This window comes from Tupaia chinensis, unplaced genomic scaffold (assembly GCF_000334495.1).
Source record: "Tupaia chinensis unplaced genomic scaffold, TupChi_1.0 Scaffold000350_1, whole genome shotgun sequence".
Taxonomy (NCBI): Eukaryota; Metazoa; Chordata; class Mammalia; order Scandentia; family Tupaiidae; genus Tupaia; species Tupaia belangeri.
In genome coordinates, this window is record NW_006159844.1 from 2,447,516 (window position 1) to 2,466,278 (window position 18,763).

At 42.5% G+C, this 18,763-nt stretch overlaps 1 protein-coding gene across 1 annotated transcript; it reads right to left on the reverse strand.

Moving 5' to 3' along the window:
- Positions 1-2: 2 nt before the first annotated feature.
- SSTR1 (somatostatin receptor 1) lies at positions 3-2,825 on the reverse strand (the record flags this gene model as incomplete). The annotated part of the gene is made up of 2 exons (XM_027773378.1): positions 1,967-2,825; positions 3-1,125 (listed from the first exon to the last, which is right to left on the reverse strand). Coding segments are annotated over exons 1-2 (1,161 nt in total), but the record flags the coding sequence as incomplete, so codon positions are not given.
- Positions 2,826-18,763: the final 15,938 nt, after the last annotated feature.

The window sequence follows — 18,763 nt, forward strand, 5'->3', positions numbered from 1 at the left end:
GTCGTGATCCGGGACGTGCAGGTGCCGTTCCGGAAAACGCCTCCGGACTCCAGGTTCTCCGGCTGGAAGTCCTCCACACTGTAGGCGCGGCTCTTCAGGGCGGTGGCGTAGTAGTCGACCGGCTCCTCCGCGGCGTTGTCCATCCAGCTGAGGCACAGGATGCGCTGGAAAGAGCGCTTGAAGTTGTCCGAGAGGAAGCCGTAGAGGATGGGGTTGGCGCAGCTGTTGGCGTAGCCAAGGATGACCGACAGCTGGCTGACCGTGGCGTCGTCCTGCTCAGCGAACACGTTAACCAGCTGCACCACGTAGAAAGGCATCCAGCAGATGACAAACACCATCACCACCATCATCACCATTAGGGTGATCTTGCGCTCTGAGCGCTTACGCTGCTGCCAGCCGGCCTTGAGGGCCACCATGCGCATCTTGGCAATGATGAGCACGTAGCAGAGGCAGATGGCCCCGACGGGCAGCAGGAAGCCCATGAGAAACGTGTACAGCACGAAGCCCACCAGCCAGCGCTGGGCGGGCTCAGGCATGAGCATATTGCAGGCCACCGTGCCGTCGCTGTTGTCCGCAGTGCGCGAGAAGACCACGATGGGCAGGATGACGAGCAGCGATAGCACCCACACGCCCAGGTTCACCACCTTGGCCACGGTGGGCCGACGGTAACGGGCCGCCTTGATGGGGTGTACCACGGCCACGTAGCGGTCCACGCTGAGAACAGTCAGACAGTAGATGCTGGTGAACATGTTGACCGCGTCCACACTGAGCACGAGGCGGCAGAGCAGCGCGCCGAAGGGCCAGTGGCGCAACAACGTGGAGGTGACCAGGAAGGGCACGCTGAGCATGAGCAGCTCATCGGCGATGGCCAGGTTTAGGATGTAGATGTTGGTAGCCGTCTTCATTTTGGCGTAGCGCAGAATCACGTAGATGACCATGGAGTTCCCACACAGCCCCACCAGGCACACCACGGAGTAGATGAAGGAGATGAGGATCGCGCTGCCTTGGCCCTCGCTCAAGGTCCCGTTCTGGGACGCGTTTCGCCCCGGCTCCTCCATGCCGTCCGCACCGCCGGCCCCAGGGCCCCTGCTGCCTCCACCTTCGCCACAGTTGCCGGGACTGGGGCTAGGAGAGGAGGAAGGAGAGGAGGCGGTGCCATTGGGGAACATCCCAGCCGAGGGGGGCAGTGGGGCTACCAGGGCTGGGGAGCTCTCCTAGCGCCCTCCCTGGGCGCCCGACCGCTCCGCTCTCCAGCAGCTCACAGCCGCTCCACTACCCTGGGTAGAGCGCAAAGACTGGCGAGAACGCGGCTCGGATCCGCGCCGCCGGGACGCATCGCCCAGCGGCTGCCTGGGCGCTGCAGCTTGCAGCTCCGGGCGCCGGGACACACGCGAGCGTGGAGAGGGAGGGCCAGGAGGCTGGAGCCCGGAGCCGCACAGCCATTAACTGGCCCGGCTCTGGGCTGGTGAATGATTAACAGGCACCGCCAGCGCGTCAGCAACTACGAAAAAGCGGGGGAGGAGGGGGGAAGGGGAGAAGAGGTACATAGGTGGTTTGTCCTGCCCCACCCCCCCTGTTTTTTTTCCTTTCCCAGTCCCTCCCTATCACCACTAGAGCAGCTGCTTCCGGGGTTTCCTCGTAGCACCCTTCCCCAGTCCCTCCCTATCACCACTAGAGCAGCTACTTCCGGGGTTTCCTCGTAGCACCCTTTATCCATCCCTTAGAGGGATCTGGGGAGTTCCTCTGCCTTCCTAGAGGTGGGTAAGAGCCTAGGGCGTAGAGTCAGTCCCATCCCACTCTGCTCCTATCCAAAGCAAAGACCACAGCGGAGCTTCCCACGGTTGCTGCCGCCTCTTGGGGGTAACGTCAGTTTCTGTCCTATCCCGCCGCCCCGGACCCCTGCCCATCGCTGCTTGCTCTGCTGGGCAGTCCCACCTCAGCTCCCGACTCCTTACCCAGACGCTACCTCCAGAGCGCCGCGTAGATGGCCGGGGCCAAGTGCATGTGCGCTAGAGGCGCGTTGACGTTCTTCGCGAGGTCCGACTCCCTTCTCGGGGCCGGGCCCCAGCACAGGTGACCACGCAAATACTTGAGAGTGGCGAAAACGGACCCTAACCCGAGAGCGCTATGAGGATGAAGGACACCCACCGTGCGTTGGGAGCTCTGCGTTATCACACCACAGGCAGCTCTTTGCAGGCGGGACTGTTCGGGGCTTTGAGTAAACCATTGCGCCTCTGGTAATCAAGCTTGGAGCGCCCAGAGCCGCCCTCGTCTCCCACAGGAATACTGACTGCAGAAACGAGGACGCGAGGCTGGCTGCTCGGGAGGAGCCTGAGGCTCCCTCCGGAACGTGCCGGACGCGGTATTGGAAATCCATCTAGGTGCTCACTCCGAAAAGATAAGGCCGCGCGGCTCGGAACGGCTCCGCCCGCTGGCGTCCCGGCTGTACTTTGTACCCTGGAGAGTTGGCGGCCCGGCGGGAGGCGAGTGTGAAGGCCTGGGCGGGGCGGGGAGGGGGGAGATAGCTTCTCCAAATCCACGTGGGGCTGGCGGTGCAGATGGCCAGAACTGTCACTAAGCCCAGAAACGGCTAGGTGACATTAGGGTTTTCCCATAAAGTATTAGGATGTCAGCCTTTTCTGAGGCCCCTTGAGGTGTGACCTGGCTCCAGTTCACTCCCTAAACCCGAAGACTAAGAAGTCATTGCAGGCACGCCTGGAGCTCACTGACTTCATTTAGCATTGGAATGATTTTCTGTAAGGAAAAAAATGAGTGTTCAATCACTGGAATTATTTTCTCTTCAGCCTTTTATTTTTTTAATTATTTACATTTAATCACTGCATCTTTACAGTGTACAACATGGTTTTTCCCAGCGTGAATACAGTGCACATTAGTCAAGTCAAAGACAGTACCATATGCATAATCATCCGCAGACAACTTTTTATTTTTGTGTCTATTAAGTGCAATCACCATGATTTTTAATGATCCTTGAGACTTTCCACCATCCCCAGCCTAGGCCCTCTTTGTCTTTCCAACTGTACCAGTCTAGGGAAGAAAAACACTCCATTCCACTCTCCTGTTTTTCCCATAAATGCTGCTCTGACCCTCAAGCCCCTGCAAGTCTTTACCTGAAAGACTTCCTGTCAGTTTTCAGAAAGATTGACCTGCAGCCCAGAGCTCATTCTCTTTGAAACTTTGCTACCTCCAGTTTCCCCTTAGTTCCTCCTTCTCCTAAACAAAGTGGTACCTACTGTGCTGTAAGTCTTGACTTTTATTCCCCTCAGTATAGTTTAAAGCAAGGAGAGGAAAGCTTAAAAAGCAACATAAACTAAATTGTTTAGGAAGGCTATTTGTACCAGATAATCCAGAATACAGGAATGGATGCGGAAATTAAGAACAAACAAAAAAGTAAATTCCCAATACCCTGTTGCATTATACAGTAATCACATACATACATGTTTACATTCTCAAAGCCAAGTGTTCCTGGAAGGGAAAGGATAATTTCTGTTGTGTATAGACGAAAGTAATCAGGGATTGAAATAAATGAGGACAGACTCTAATAAGATTGCATGTAATGGACACTGAATTATTAATAGAAATGTGCTAGAATAGAATTTGAAATTTCATAAGACCCAGGCTGTTTAACCCATTGCTTTATCTGAACAAATTGCCTTATTCAAAGTGGACTATGGAATTGGTGCTTAGTTATATGCCTTTTTTTCCTTTAAAAATGCATCCCATATGGAAAGAAAAATAAAATAAATGTTCATTAGATTTTTTTAAGTAAAAAAAGAGTGGGTTTCTCCCAGAAGAGCATTTCACTAGCCAACCTCACAGTGGCTGAGATGTCTGTGTCAGTCACTGACTACAGACACCTGGCCCTAGGCTGGGGGTTGGCATTTCAACAATCATCATTTAGATGCCTTGGATTTGATCACGGTGGCTCCAGGGAGATGGAGTGGTGGGAATTAGTAAAAGACAACTCTGTTGTTCAGAATTTCATTAAGTTTAATTTGCTGCTCATCTTAGGAAAATCTCCTCTCGATTTAGTTGTGGCTCATGTACAAATCATTTTTTTTTTAAAAAGAAATCCTGAAGACCAAAAGTGGATACATTTGTTTTTGCTTCTGAAGGGGCTTTAACAATGGATTATTTACCCAATAAAAGAGATAGACAATGAGATACTCCTTCACACCCACTAGGATAGTAATAAGAATAATAAAAACAGAAAATAAATGTTGGCAAGGATGTGGAGAACGTGGGACACTCACACATTGCTGTGGGGAAGAGAAAATGAAGTAGTGCCTTTAGAGAACAGTTTGGCAAGTTGTCAACATGTTTAAAGTAGAAGTACCATATAACCCTGAAATTTTACCTCTGTCTATATTTACTTCTCAAAATTGACAACAGGTGTCCTTATAAAAACTTGTCCAGGAATGTTTATACCATCACTATGCATAATAGCCAAAATATGGGAACAACCCAGATATCCAACAAACAACTGAGTAAATAAACTGAGTTATATCCGTACACTAGAATAATACTCATCCACGAAAAAGAATAAAGTTATTGGTATATGTTTCAAGGTCCACAGATGGACACAAAGTAAAAGAAGACAGATACAAAGTTCACGCATTTGCACAGCTCCGACTCCATGACACTTCTATGTCCAAGTTAGGCAAATATGGAGACAAGAGGAAATTAGTGGTTACTGTGGCTGGAGGACAAAGGGAGTAAGGAAGGACTGCTTCATGGATATGAGTTTTCTTGTTTTGGGGGGTTTTTTGGTAATGGAATTAGAAAACAGTGATAGTTGCCCGATATTGTGACTATACTAAAAACGCACTGAATTATATATTTTGGAAATGGATACGATTATGAATTTGATGCTAAATATTATTTATACTTTTACTTCAATAAGAAAAAGAGCAGTTGAGATGATGTAAGTCATGCAGTGTTAGAAAGTTTCTTCAGTCATGTATTTATCATTGTATCTGTGAACTAACTTCGGAGGGAACAAAAACAAAAATAAAACGGGCCCTTCTGGATTTAGGAACAGGTGGATTGGATTGCAGCCATTTAAAAATTATATTCACAGCAGAGTCCCAGTTAGGAATTTGCCTTCCCCTCAGACCTCAAATGAGTATAGATATCTCCTGAGGGAACAAGAAAATTGATATAAGCATGAGATTACGATAATGTACAAGTAGCACAGCCTATAAATCGGGATGGGACAATTTCCCTGTCTTTTAAAAAACCTTTATTTTTAAATTAATATACCTAGACCTTTAAACAGCTTAGGAAGAGCTAGTTTTCTCTATGCAAAACACCTGTTCTTACCTCACCCTTCTTTGGTTACCATCTTTCCTCTGCCTCTGTGATATGAACATTTCTAGAAAGGAGGAAAGAAAGGAGATGTTTTCCAGAAAGGGGAGAATGCAGAGTCCTAGTTCAGCAAAACAAAGATCCTTCTGCAGACTGGTTTCCTCCCCATACCCTAACTTTCTCCTGCAAACTATACCCTGCTGTGCTGTTGCGTGCCAGGTACACACTTTGATCTTTGTATTCATCACACTCTGCTGTGGCATTTTGTGTTCCCCTCCGCTTATAAATCAGTAAACTTGTTGAGGACAGTGGTTATACTTTATTTATCTTTCTATCTCTAACAATCAGCATAGTACCTAGACAATAGCACAAAATTTCCTTGTTTTATTTTATTTAGTTTTTTGAGGCATCTTATGGATGTTCCTTTCTGGCTCACAAAATGTAGAAGCAAAGAAATGATCTGTGGACTCCTTACAAGAACTTTAATACCTGGGTAATATCAGTGTCTGTAATAATTCCTTATAGATTTAAATAAATCTGGACAATTTCAATTTGCATGTCCTATACCAATGATTATCAAGCTGATGACTCATTCATTGATCATTCTTGGTCTTAAGTCTTTTGGCAGAGAAAAGGCCCTGGAAAATGGGTAGTACACGCTTTAGTAGCTAATGATGGTGATTTAATAGTATCATGCAGGGTGGAAGCCATTATCTATGGAAGATTGTTTCTTTTTCATTGCAGTTCCGAGTCTCAGTTGGTTTGGTGAAATAGAAATTATCAGAAGCTCAAACTCTGCTTCTGTCAAAATCATTATTAATATGGTTTTTCCAATCGGAGCCTATGATGATCCTCATATGAATTCCTCTAATCTATTTCAGTGGTAAAGAGGTAGCTGGGATCAGGGATTAAAGGGAACACTTCCTGGGACATACTCTGCACTGGTATCATCAGAATCATGTTTATAAACACCTGTCTGGGCAGATGGGACCAACCAGAGCATGAGGGGTAAGCACCACTCAGCAATATGGCCCATAGCAGAGGTTTTGTCACTTAAGGACCATCTGCCTCTAAGCAGTTAACATGATGGCAGTCTAATAAGAAAGCTCACAGAACACTAAGTGGCTACCGAGCTAACAAACAATCCCGGATTTTATTTCCCAGGGATGCCCAATCAGTTCACAGCAGCCTTGGTACCCTGTGGTTCGGTTCATCACCAATCTCAGCAAACTCTCCCTGGTCCACTGATTTTCCTATGGCTTCTCCTGTGAACCAGCATGACAGAATCTTTTTTGCAATTTCTGAAAAGACATGTATGGTATAACAACTCACATTCTTCCTTATGGCCTTTCTACGACTAAATAATATTTCTAAGAACAAAAATTCAGCACAGGAAAGTATTCATTATTACTAAGGATAAACAAAAATAGAACAAAAGCAATCATGTGACCTGCATTGTTTTGAATAGTTCTTACCAGCAATATATTTTCTGTAATAAAGTCTCTGTTAGTTCAAGATGGATTGCATGAATTTTATACAGTTTTGCCAAAATCTTTTTTATTTTTTGACATTCGTCTTTTCTACCAGAAATCACACATACAAAAAAGCTTTCAAAGTTAAAAAATGATAGTTTTGTTTCTTTTTTCATGAAACTTATTTCTGGGCTAGCCCTATAGTGCAGCAGTTAAGCATTGTGCACAGGGAGTCGGATCCCCTATGGCTGACCATGGTGGGAGCCCCACTCCTACAGCTTGAGAAACACACCAGGTGTGTGTACAGACATGCCCCAAATCCTGATGGGATGGGAAAATGGAGGAAAAAGGATTGTGGCATGACCATGCTCCACTGGGGAATGCTTTTCCTCTCTTTCTCTCTCTAGTGAGCACCCATGTTCTTTGGCAGCTTGAGAAACACACCAGGTGTGTGTACAGACATGCCCCAAATCCTGATGGGATGGGAAAATGGAGGAAAAAGGATTGTGGCATGACCATGCTCCACTGGGGAATGCTTTTCCTCTCTCTCTCTAGTGAGCACCCACGTTCTTTGGCGATACAAATACATGTATGTATGTACATGTACATTTAAACAAAATGCATTGGCCCTTCCATGAAGAAAGGTTGTTCTGCTGGATGGCCCACATCTGTCAGTTAGCCCCACCAGCTAAGATGAAGCACATAATCCAGCAAAGGGCTGGGTGTGGAAGGAAAGAAAGTCAGTTTTTCAGATAAAAGTTATGCATGCATCTTTACATCCACCCTCATGACCTTGCCACTTCGTTCCCATTTTAAATAGGTTGAGGCAGGAGTTGAAACACCTGTTACACTGGCCAAAAACCCTGCTTTATTTAGGCGGCATGAAGCAATTTAAATTGATCTTTTTTCTTTTCCATAGTTAAGCTGAAACGTGTAGGTAGTAGTTATATGTTGAAAAATGTCTTGGTCTTCTGCTGGAGATAAGAAGAGTGGGGACGGCAATGTCTTTTTTAAAAATAGGTTGAGGCAGGAGTTGAAACACCTGTTACACTGGCCAAAAACCCTGCTTTATTTAGGCGGCATGAAGCAATTTAAATTGATCTTTTTTCTTTTCCATAGTTAAGCTGAAACGTGTAGGTAGTAGTTATATGTTGAAAAATGTCTTGGTCTTCTGCTGGAGATAAGAAGAGTGGGGACAGCAATGTCTTTTTTAATATTAATTTTTTTTGAGAGATTTTTGCTATAGGATACGTGCACTCGCCATAAAGACAGAGAAAGAAAGACAAAGAGACAGAAAGTGAGAAATCACTCCCTAGTGGGTATAGTCATGTCACAGTCCCTTCTCCTCCATTCTCCTCTTGGGATTTTGGGCACACATGCACAAATGCCCTGCAGGCACACATGCACAAATGTCCTGCATGAGTTTCAAGCCTCGGGGGTCTGGGACTCAAACTGCAGTCGGTCATGTGGGAGTCCAGCAATACAACTGTTACACCATCTGCTGGCCCCTAATTTTAATTTTTTATAAAAGTAAAATCAGAGTTGGGTAAAACAAACTTACTTACATAATTGTGTTGGTTGAGTGGTCAGTTCCATTTCCCAGTTAGAAGAAAGTAGAGGACCAGCCAGTAGCATGGTGGTTAAGGTGGCTGGATCCCACATGGCCAACTCTGTGGTTTGAGTCTTGGACCTGACAACTTAAAAAACACTCTGGGTACATGTGTGTTCATGCCCAAAATCCATAAGAGAGAGATGGAGAAGGAATTGCGGCATGACCATCCCCCACAGGGGGTGCTTTCTCACTTCTTCTCTCTCTCTCTATCTGATGAGCACACGCACCCTGTAACAAATTTAAAAAATACAAAGAAGGAACTGAACATTAATATCAGAATTTGCCTATGTATAAAAACCTGTGCATTTGCATCGTAAGTTAATCATTCATTCGTTCAACAAGTATTTATTGAGTGCCACTGAGTGGTGGGTGGTGTTCTAGGCACTGGAGATAAAATGGCAAAGAAGACGAACTAATTTCCTGTGTAATTCTAACGAGGCGGAAAGAGAGTAAGCTAGTAGACATTCTGGTACTATCATCTCATTGAGTGATAAGTTCTAAGAAGAAATTAGGAATGGGGGCTACCAAGTGCTGGAGAAGGGGGGTTATGTGACATGGGTTACATTGAAAGGGAGAGAAAGCAGGTGATGCTTGAGCAGCTCTTAATGATGTGAAGGAAAGAGAACACACATCTACTGAGGGTTGTTCCTGCCAGAGTCAACAATACTTACAAACAATGGTGAACCTGTAAATGTAGTTGTCAGGCACACTAAAATCACACCCCCGCTACACACACATTCCCATTTTTGTTTTGACTTCATAAAGTCATAATTTAGAGAATGCCTCTAGGTATAAATAATTCATTTGAATAGACACCTCATATAGTGGATTCATGACAATCTTCTTTTATCCACACTCTAGCCACATTCTCCCCCACAAGTCAAGGAGTTCCCAGTGCTAACAACAGGTGGCTAGCATAAGCCTACTCACTCTGATCTGAACCATAATCTAGACCACATTCTTCTAGGCTCCATGACTGGAGGAGGCTCCATGCAGCAGGCTCCAAGCTCACTTCCAGAGCTAGTGTGATCTGGTTACACAGCAGGTACCAACAACTGTAGGACCTATAAGAGGGGCCAAGTGACTGTTTGGGAGAGGCTGAGGCAGATGAGAAGTGAGCATGTCTATGGGAAATGGATTAGCAACTCTAATCTATGTGAACTTGCTCACTGTGCAGATCAGAGCAAGGAATGGAAATTGAAGTGAGTCAGGCTGCTGGTGGAGGCAGGTTCCAGGGTAGGACTCACCAAGTGTGCTGGGAGTCTACACTGGAGTCTGTACTCCCAGATCATAAAGAACATAGGATAACTGGATATATTTTATTCAACAGATTTGCATCTCAAGGCAAAACCAAACAAAACAGCTAGCCTTTGGGAGAACTTTAAGCACCAATTCCAAGCCCAGGTCCCTGGGAAGTTGAGAAAGGATGCCACACCAACCCCTGCATCGTCTTCCTTTTCACACCATCCTTCAGACTCTTCAAATCCAGAATAAAACTTTCCTCTTCCTCAGTCAAAAATAAAAATATTATGTGAATAACAAAAAAATTACTAAGCTGTTAACAGTGATTATCATCAGGTTTCTTCCCCCTTTTGTAGAGATTTCGATAATTTTTCAGCCATGAGCATGCATTATTTTTTAAGTAAGACAAACACAATAAAACCTCTCCTATTTTTAACTTAGTAAAATATAAAAGAGGCTTCAGGCCTCAAGTATCTGTTCAATTTAATGGGGTATTTGTTTATTTTTCCCCTTAATTAGTATTACTTTCATAGAAACACTAATATACTCTAGAAATTAACATATTTTGATGCAAGTTAAAGAGTAAGCAAAATGTACCCAGCAAAGGTGGTAGAAGGAGCCAGAATGAAAACTAGAGTAATTTGTTAGGTCCAAGCAGCTCCTAGAAGTGGCCAAGTGGTTCCTTGAGCATGCTTGCATTTCATATGACCATCTCTTAGGGTTGCTATAGCAATATAAATCACAAAGCAATGTTTGTGAAAACAGTGTTGTAGTCTGGTACCAAGATTTTGAGTTTAAATCCCTTATTTTTTCATGTATTAAACCTTATCCAGGTTGTTTGACCACTGCATACCCCAGTTTTCTCATTTGTAAAATGCAGATAATAATAATGCATCTACTTTATAGGACTTCAATTGAATTAAATATATTAAAAGTGTTCAGAACAGTATCTGGCATGCAGCAAGCACTATATAACTATTTAGCTATTATAAAATCATTCTAAAATATAAATTGCCATGTAATATTATTTTTAAATTAGCTGAATGATTTACTAACTTTGTTTTTAGCTTTTTGCTTAGGATCTTAATATGGCATCCACTTATTCAGTCTAAGAAATATTTACTGAGCAGCTATTATGTGCATATTATCTATATTTTCATTTTCCACCTGCCCATATGATTGAGTCCCATAATTCAATACTTCAAAAACTATGTTTCATTCACAGGTTCTAAGTACATGTTAAGCCTTCAGCTAAAATGCTAAATACATCTATCAACCAACACCATACCAAAGCCAATCCAGTCTATCCACGTTGTAAGGGTTTAAACCAACCAACTGTATTTATTGACTCAATTAATCCATTATCTGAATGTTATCCTGGCACAGGTGAGTTTGACATAACTTTTCTTTTTGTCTCTGTTTCCAATGAGTCCCCTATGCTCCCAAGCTGATATCTATATTTAGAAAGTGTGATCAAATGCCAAAGAGAGATGCTGGTTCACCCCTCTTAACCTATTACCACCTCCAGCCTCTAGGTAAGAGGAGGAAAGAAGATTGAGAGATTATTTCATTAGAGAGAGTTTTCAGAGTGCTGTGTATTTTCCTCCCATGAAATATGAAAAGTGGATACTTACCTATCAGCAAAGTGTGAGGGCTTCTGTAAAACTATGAGGGCTTGGCAGTGCCCCTGAGATTTTATAGGACACAGACAATAGTAACATAAATAGATGCTAAAATGTTGCAGGTGTGAAAATCATATCTAAATCCATAAGGAAAAGCATTGTTTATTTAAACCTAGTTAGCACAGCAGGAAAACAGGTGGGGGTTCCAGCATGAACTCACTGCTCACCCTGGGGGTGACCTGAGCTTGGCAGGAAGTGTGTGCAGCTCAAGCAGTAGCTGATTGAGGAAGACAGCCAGTGGTGGTGGTGGCAGTGGTATGGCAGGGAGTGGTCTCTACTGAGGGAATGAGGATGATGACGAACTCCCCAAGAGAAAGGGCCACTCCCAGAAGGTACCAAGGAATAATTATGACTGCATCACTCATGTTGGAACTTCCCTATCTGCGAATGCTCTTCCTTCTCCCCTGTGAGAACCACAGGTAGAGAAAGGAGTGAAGAAGTGAATAACATAACATAAAAACCAATACAGGACCAATCACTTCCCTCTTCCCTGCTATAGAATCCAAGCATAGGTCAGGCTGGAGCTGGTGCAGAGACAGAGTCTTAAGTTGCATGAGAAACAAAAGTTTTAATTAAGAAAGGACTTTTAAATTGTTCTTTGAATAATGTCTGAAAATGAGACTGTTGATATCTGAAAGTGAACACAAAAGCTATAGGCTCTGTGTATACCAAGTACTTTCCACGTGCAGTTTAACTCTTTCAACCATACAACAATGGAGTTCTATTCACCACACCCATCTTGCTGAAGAAATTAAGGTACAGAGAGGTTAAATAACTGGCACAAGCCACACAGCTACAATCAGAGCTCCAATTCAACTCTAGCAATCTACCCTAGGACTTGTGCTTATCACCACCATGGCACTCTGCAGTGGTCTTATTTCTCACTGAACTCACTCAGTTAAAAGGTGCTTTTCATGCCAAGAATGCACATAAATAACAAACCTACTAAGTCACTCCTTATTTCACGTGTTCTTCAGTGCATCCAACAACTACTTCGATTTTCTTCTAATGTTGCCTAATCATTTAAAAGCTCACAAGAAATTACTCTTCAATGAGAAATTTAGAGGAGCGTATTTTGAAAAAGATTTACCCTTAATAAGTGGGTACCGGATCTACGATAGTAAGATCTTAAACAAGAAATTTAAGACTGATGAGCCATTAGTATATGCATCTTCCATTAACCACTGACCATGTTTGAAATAAGCAATAGCCAGCACTGCAGGTAGCTCAGCACCATTTTTTCACTTGAGAATTCCTCTGTAGTGTTTTTGCTGTGTTCTCCACACCTTTGCCCTACCTTAGGCAAATGCATATCCAAGCGGTAGGTCAGCAGGGCCACTAGAGGGTGAAAGAGCTAGAGTTTGATAGAAATGATTTGTACTGACTCCACAGAATCACAGCCAAAATGTATTCCCAGGAAAGAGAGAGGGATTGCTGCTGAAACAAAATCAATTTAAAAAATTAATTCCCCTTCCCTAGGGCAAGTGTGTTCACATTTCAAGTGGTCTAGGGGCTTTGCATTTGGACCATGGTTGATTTGACTGACAGCTGTAACAGAGATGAGAATGCACAGATGCCACATTCATTCCATGGGAGCACATTCTTTCATAATTGAAACATTATGCCTCTCTCTTCACTAAACAATCAAGTGGGAAATTAGCATGTTCAGTCCATAAAAATGCCTTAACTCACTAGGGGGGTAGTGACACAAGAGAAAAGATTGTCAAACTCAATATTCGCGCTTGTACATAAGATTAGGATAAAGCAAAACCCTTCTACTTTAGTAAAATAAGATTTTTGATGGCAAGCTTTAAAATAATTGTAATGACTTCCTTCCTGAACTTAAAGATGAGTAGAGCTGCTTTTTCCCACCAGCAAAATGTTAGCATCTATTTATTTTCTTGCAAAAGTCTATCCAATTCTATTTGTAAAAATACATACCCTTCATATCCACCAGGGGGAGATTTTACCATTGAGAACTTCAATAATAGTTTTCGATTTTACACAGTTGTATTCCAGTTGATAGCTGGAACAACTTACATTTCAAACTAAGCCTGATGATGAGGTATACATCTTGATGAAGCTATCCAAGATATTCCAGCTGTATTAAAAACTGAACTGAATGACTATGGAGAACTGAGAAAATATTGCTCAGTCTCATCGAAGAATGCTGGTGGTGATTGTGTGTGGCTAGAAGAGAGGGAGTAGCTAGGTGTGGATGGGATGAGATCTTGTAAGTCTAGGGGGAGAATCAGATAAAAGAGTGATCTCAGGCCATTTCTGTTTTCAACGGATGCATCAAAGCTTGACTTAGTTCTTTAGGGAAGCTTTGAGGGCTTAGGGTACATAGAAAGAGTGATCAAAGAATAGATAGAAAAAAATGGATATAAGGGATATTCTTGAAATGATTTGTTTTGAGAAGACATGCTGTTTTTGAAAAATTTTTTGGATAACCAACACCACTGTGATCCATTAAATCATCCATTTTATCAAGTAATAAGAACCTGATACTATCAAAATTCTAATAATATTTAAAAGAGCTTATCTCTAGAAAGGGTTCTATAATAGGATTTGAGATGTGATGTATTCTCCAAAGTTTGATTAAATCCTATTGACATATGGAGATTTTTCCTAAGATCTAACAAAACATCTGCAGTTTTATAGATTTTTTCCCCTAGAACTGAAAAACAGTAAAAACATGATAAATTGGTGCTGATTCTAGCATGACCACATTTTCTGCCATTTTGAGAGGTGCCTTTTTTTCTGTATATACATGACACAGTCCTTGCTACCAGTCAATGAAGCTTTTCATCCTCTCGAGTCATATACATACTGCTTATTCCCTTATGATGTACAATAGTATACAAACTAAGCATATTTTGTATGACATTGGGTTAGGATACTTTCTTTTGACAGTCAAACCAGTATCTCTTCATTTATTTTTTCCTCTTTTTCATTCCTAGCTCATGTAGGCCACAGACTGACTCCTTGCTTCTGTGAAGTATGCAACTGATTTCCTGACTTTTGTTCTATATGGCCTCAGCCCATTGACAGCATATGGTTTGAGAAGAATATTTACTCTACAATGAAAAGAAATCCCTGGAGACATGATGGAATTTGGGAAGGGAAAATGTTATGAGTCCTAAAGATAAAGGTTTTCTGTGTATTGTTCCTTGATAGAGTTCTAAGAATATGGTAGAAGGCCCAGCCTGGTGACACAGTCAGTAGCAAATCGAATTACAGTACTGGAAGCTACAATGGCTGTCCATGGACTTGAGTCCCTAGGTGGGCCTGAAAACACATTGGGCATATGTGTACAAACCAAGGATCCTGGTGATCTGGAGGGCTGGGGAAATGAGATCATGGCATGACAAGACCTTATTGAGGATGCAACTCTCTCTCCATCTCTCTAGCTCATGTGCATGCATTCTCTATCATGAATAAAATAAACTTTAAAAAACAACATGGCAGAATATGGAGATTAATGACTAGACAGGCCAGATTTTCAGACTGAGGTCCTCAGTCTCATAGAGTTCTGTACCTGACACAGGGTGAGGAAGCAGCAGAGTGGGATTATGAAAGCTGGTACATGAATGATTTAGTTATAATCAATGTGGACAAATGGCCAATGTTCAGAAGAGTCTCAAAATATTTTGGCACATGGTAAGAAACACTTGGAACTTGGATTTTCCTGGATGAAAGAGATACCAGGAATGGTAGGAGAGATTTCTCTATAAGTTGAAAACACCTGCATTAAACCCAAGAATCCATTATTCCAAATAGCTAATTTCCTTATTTTACCACACGTGTTCTTCAAGCTTCAGAATTCCCAGATATCAGCCTCTTCTGACGTTAGTGTTTGATCTTCTGACTATACCATTCTTGCTAGTACCTTAGCATCTTTACTTTCCATTTATCTTCTACAAATTGCCCAGCAAAATCTTTACCACTATCCAATCCAATATCCACTCTCTCTAATTCTAAAGTGGCAGCTGGAGAAACTCCATAACAGCATGTTTTTTTAAAATAATTTTTTATTTAATATTAATTATTTGTTTATTTATTTTAACTCAACCAGAAAGAAAGAGAGGGAAAGTGAGAAATCAAGCCATCAGATCGAGGATTCCAACCAAGGTCGGCCATGTGGAGTGTCCAGCACCTTAACTACCTCACCAGCTGCTGGTCCCCAGGTGTTGTTAATACTATAAATCATTGTTGCTTATCTCAGATTGGACCCATGCTCTCACATGACAAACCTTTGACTTGCCCCTACACAGTTTCCTTTCCTGTTCCCTACAATTGCTACTTCAGATCAGCCCCACTCCTTTTTAAGTTCCTGGTTTCATTCTGATTCTTCCTTTGACTCATAGTGGTTGGACATCTGATCTTGTTTCATAGAAAAAAAATGGAGTTCATGCAGGAGGCAAAAACTCTCTCACATCAATTACCTCTACTCCCCAAACTTTTTAGCATCCAAAATCTCCCTTCTTTTTTGTCTCAAGGAAGAGCACGTTTCTTTTAAAGATAAATTCCCTCACAATCTACTCTGGATCATTTGACTTTCATCTTCCTCAGGGACCTTCCTTCATAAACTATTCCCTTCTCCTTTGTAGAGGGCTTTGATTTCTGCTTCCTTAACTTCTTAGCAACAATTAGTGTCTCATGAGCTAGCATTTGGTGATCTGTATATTTGGTACAATACTAGGAATTTAATACTTTATCTTGTTAGTTTATCAAAACATAAGATGTAGAAAATACTACTATTTTCATTTAACAGATAAGGGAACTAAGACATAGAAAGATTATTCTGTAACTGTCCATGTTCTTATAGTTAATAAGTGACAGATTTCAACTCTTTGTCTAGGTTCCACCACAAGCAATATACAATTACACACACATACACAGATACAAACACACACACACTTTTTATTAAGGTTGTCCTTTCCATCCTGAAACAAACAAACAAAAACAACTGTACTGACCCTCCATGCCCTTTATTTACCACCATATCTCCTTTCAATTCAGGGCCAATCCTCTGGAAAGATCAGTATATTTGCTATCTCACTTTTTTTTTTTATTAGAGAGAGATTTTGCTTTAGGGTATGTGTGCTCACCATAGAGAAAGAGACAGAGACAGAGAGAGAGAGAGAAAGGGAAATCACCTCCTGGGGGAAGAGCCACACAGTAATCTCTTCTCCTCCATTTTCCTCTCAGAATCTTGGGCATGCACACACATGTGCCCAGTGTGAGTTTTAAGCCACCAGGTCTAGGACTTGAACTATGCTCAACTACGTGGGAGTCCAGCAACGTAACCAATACACCATCTGCTGGTCCACTAACTCACTTTTTATCCTTAGACTGCTCTTACTAAGTCATCTTATTCTCTTTGTTGCCACCTAACATTTCCAATTTTATATTATCTACTTTTAATTAGCAGTTGACCCTGTTGATACTCACTCCTTCTTAGTGATCTCTCCTGTCTCCTTGACATTGTCTTACCTATTTTTTCCTTAACTTTCTGAGCATTGCTTAAGTTGATGTCCTACAGGATTCTGCCCTCATTCTGTCTACTCCCCCAAAACAGCCTCATGTATTATTATCCTAGCTACCACTCTACTTTCAGGACGATGAATTTCATGTCTGTACCTTGACCCCAGACCTCACCTGAGCACTTGCTCCTAAAGAACACCTACACTTAGCTGGGTAAATGAACCCTGACTCAGTATTCTGAAAACTGTTTCACCCCTTCTTCTTAAATCTACTTCTTACTACTTACTTATTCAACTAATATGTATTAATCACTAATTATGTGCTAGGCTCTGTTCTAAGTGACAGTAGTGAATGAGAAGGACCAAAGATTTGCCTCAAAGAAGCTACATTCTAGTGGGAAATGTCGTCTTACTATCTGCATCAGTCAGGGTTCAATTAGGGAAACAGAACCCTTACAAGTGTTACGGACTAAAGAGCTTTTTAAAAGAATAACACCTTACATGATGGTGGAAAAATCTGGGACTATCAAGATTTGAGAGGGAGTTGAAGGACCAGAGGAAAGTTTGACTAGCATGCCTCCTGAAATAGCTCAGATGCCTGCCAGAGTGGAAACAAAAGGAGAACTGCTGGAGTAGGGTGGGGAGAGCTGCAGCCTCCTCTCTTCCTGTATTTACTCACCAGGATCTTCAAGAATAATGGTTAGTGGCCAACCAGCAGTTAGCGTAAAGGCTATGTCGCTGGACTCCCAGGTAGTCGACTGCGGTTTGCGTCCCGGCGGCTTAAAACTCACACCGGGCAAGTGTGCGTGCATGCCCAAGATCCAGAGAGGAGAATGGAAGAGAAGGGATTGCAGCATGGCCATCACCTCTGGGGGGTGATTTCTCGCTTTCTGTCTCTCTGTCTCTCTCTCTGTCTGTCTGGCGAGTGCATGTGTCCTATAGCAAAAACCTCTCAAAAAAAAAAAAAAAAAAAAACAGAATGGTTAGTGCTTCATTTCTGTTCACTTTTTTAAAAAGTGCATTTGTTTATTTATTTATTTTTCAGAGTGAGAGAAATAGAGAAAAAGAAGGAGAGACAGACATCCCCAACAGGTTCTTTGTACCAAAGCCCAACTGTAGTCTCAGCTGGACTGTATAACAGGCACACACATGTACCTTAGGGAGGTCCTGAGATGCAAACCCTGGACCTTGCCCATGTGGGTCCAGTTGTGTTACTGCTGTACCACCCCCTAAAACATACAGCCTGAAAACATACAACAATAGTCCCAGTTCACCTAAATCGACACTCTGTCATAAATAACAAGGAGCTAATCTGTCATGGTGTTTTAAGGGGAGAGGACAATATCTCAAAAGAAGATGTGTTCACATAAAGTTGGAGAAATAAAGGCTCAAGAGTGGCATTGGGAGCCCTGGAAGAATGAGATACGTTTGAGAGACCCAAGAAAGGCCCTCAACATGGAGTCATGATTCAGTCAAAGCAAGGAGAATGGGTTGAATAGTACGCCCAACCCCCAAGTTCATGTCCACTCAGAATCTCACAATGTGACCTTATTTGGGAATAAGGTCTTTGTATGTCATTAATTAAAGATCTTGAGATAAAGTCCTCTAGGTTTTAGGGAGAGCCCTAAGTCCAATACCTGGTATCCTTCAAAGAGGAAGAGAGGACAGAGAGACATGAAAGCTAGACGGCCATGTAAAGACAAAGATAGGTGTTACACTCTCCTAAACCAAGAACACCAGGAGCCCCCAGAGGCTGGAAGAGACAAGGAAGGAATCTCCTCTGCATCCTTCAGAAGGAGCATGCCCTTGAAACACTCATTTCGAACTTCTAATCTACCAAACTGTAAGAAAATAAATTTCTGTGGTTTTAAGCTACCATGTTCATATTGATTTGCGACAAGTCATAGAAAACAAATAGAAGTAAGAATATTTTATGAACAT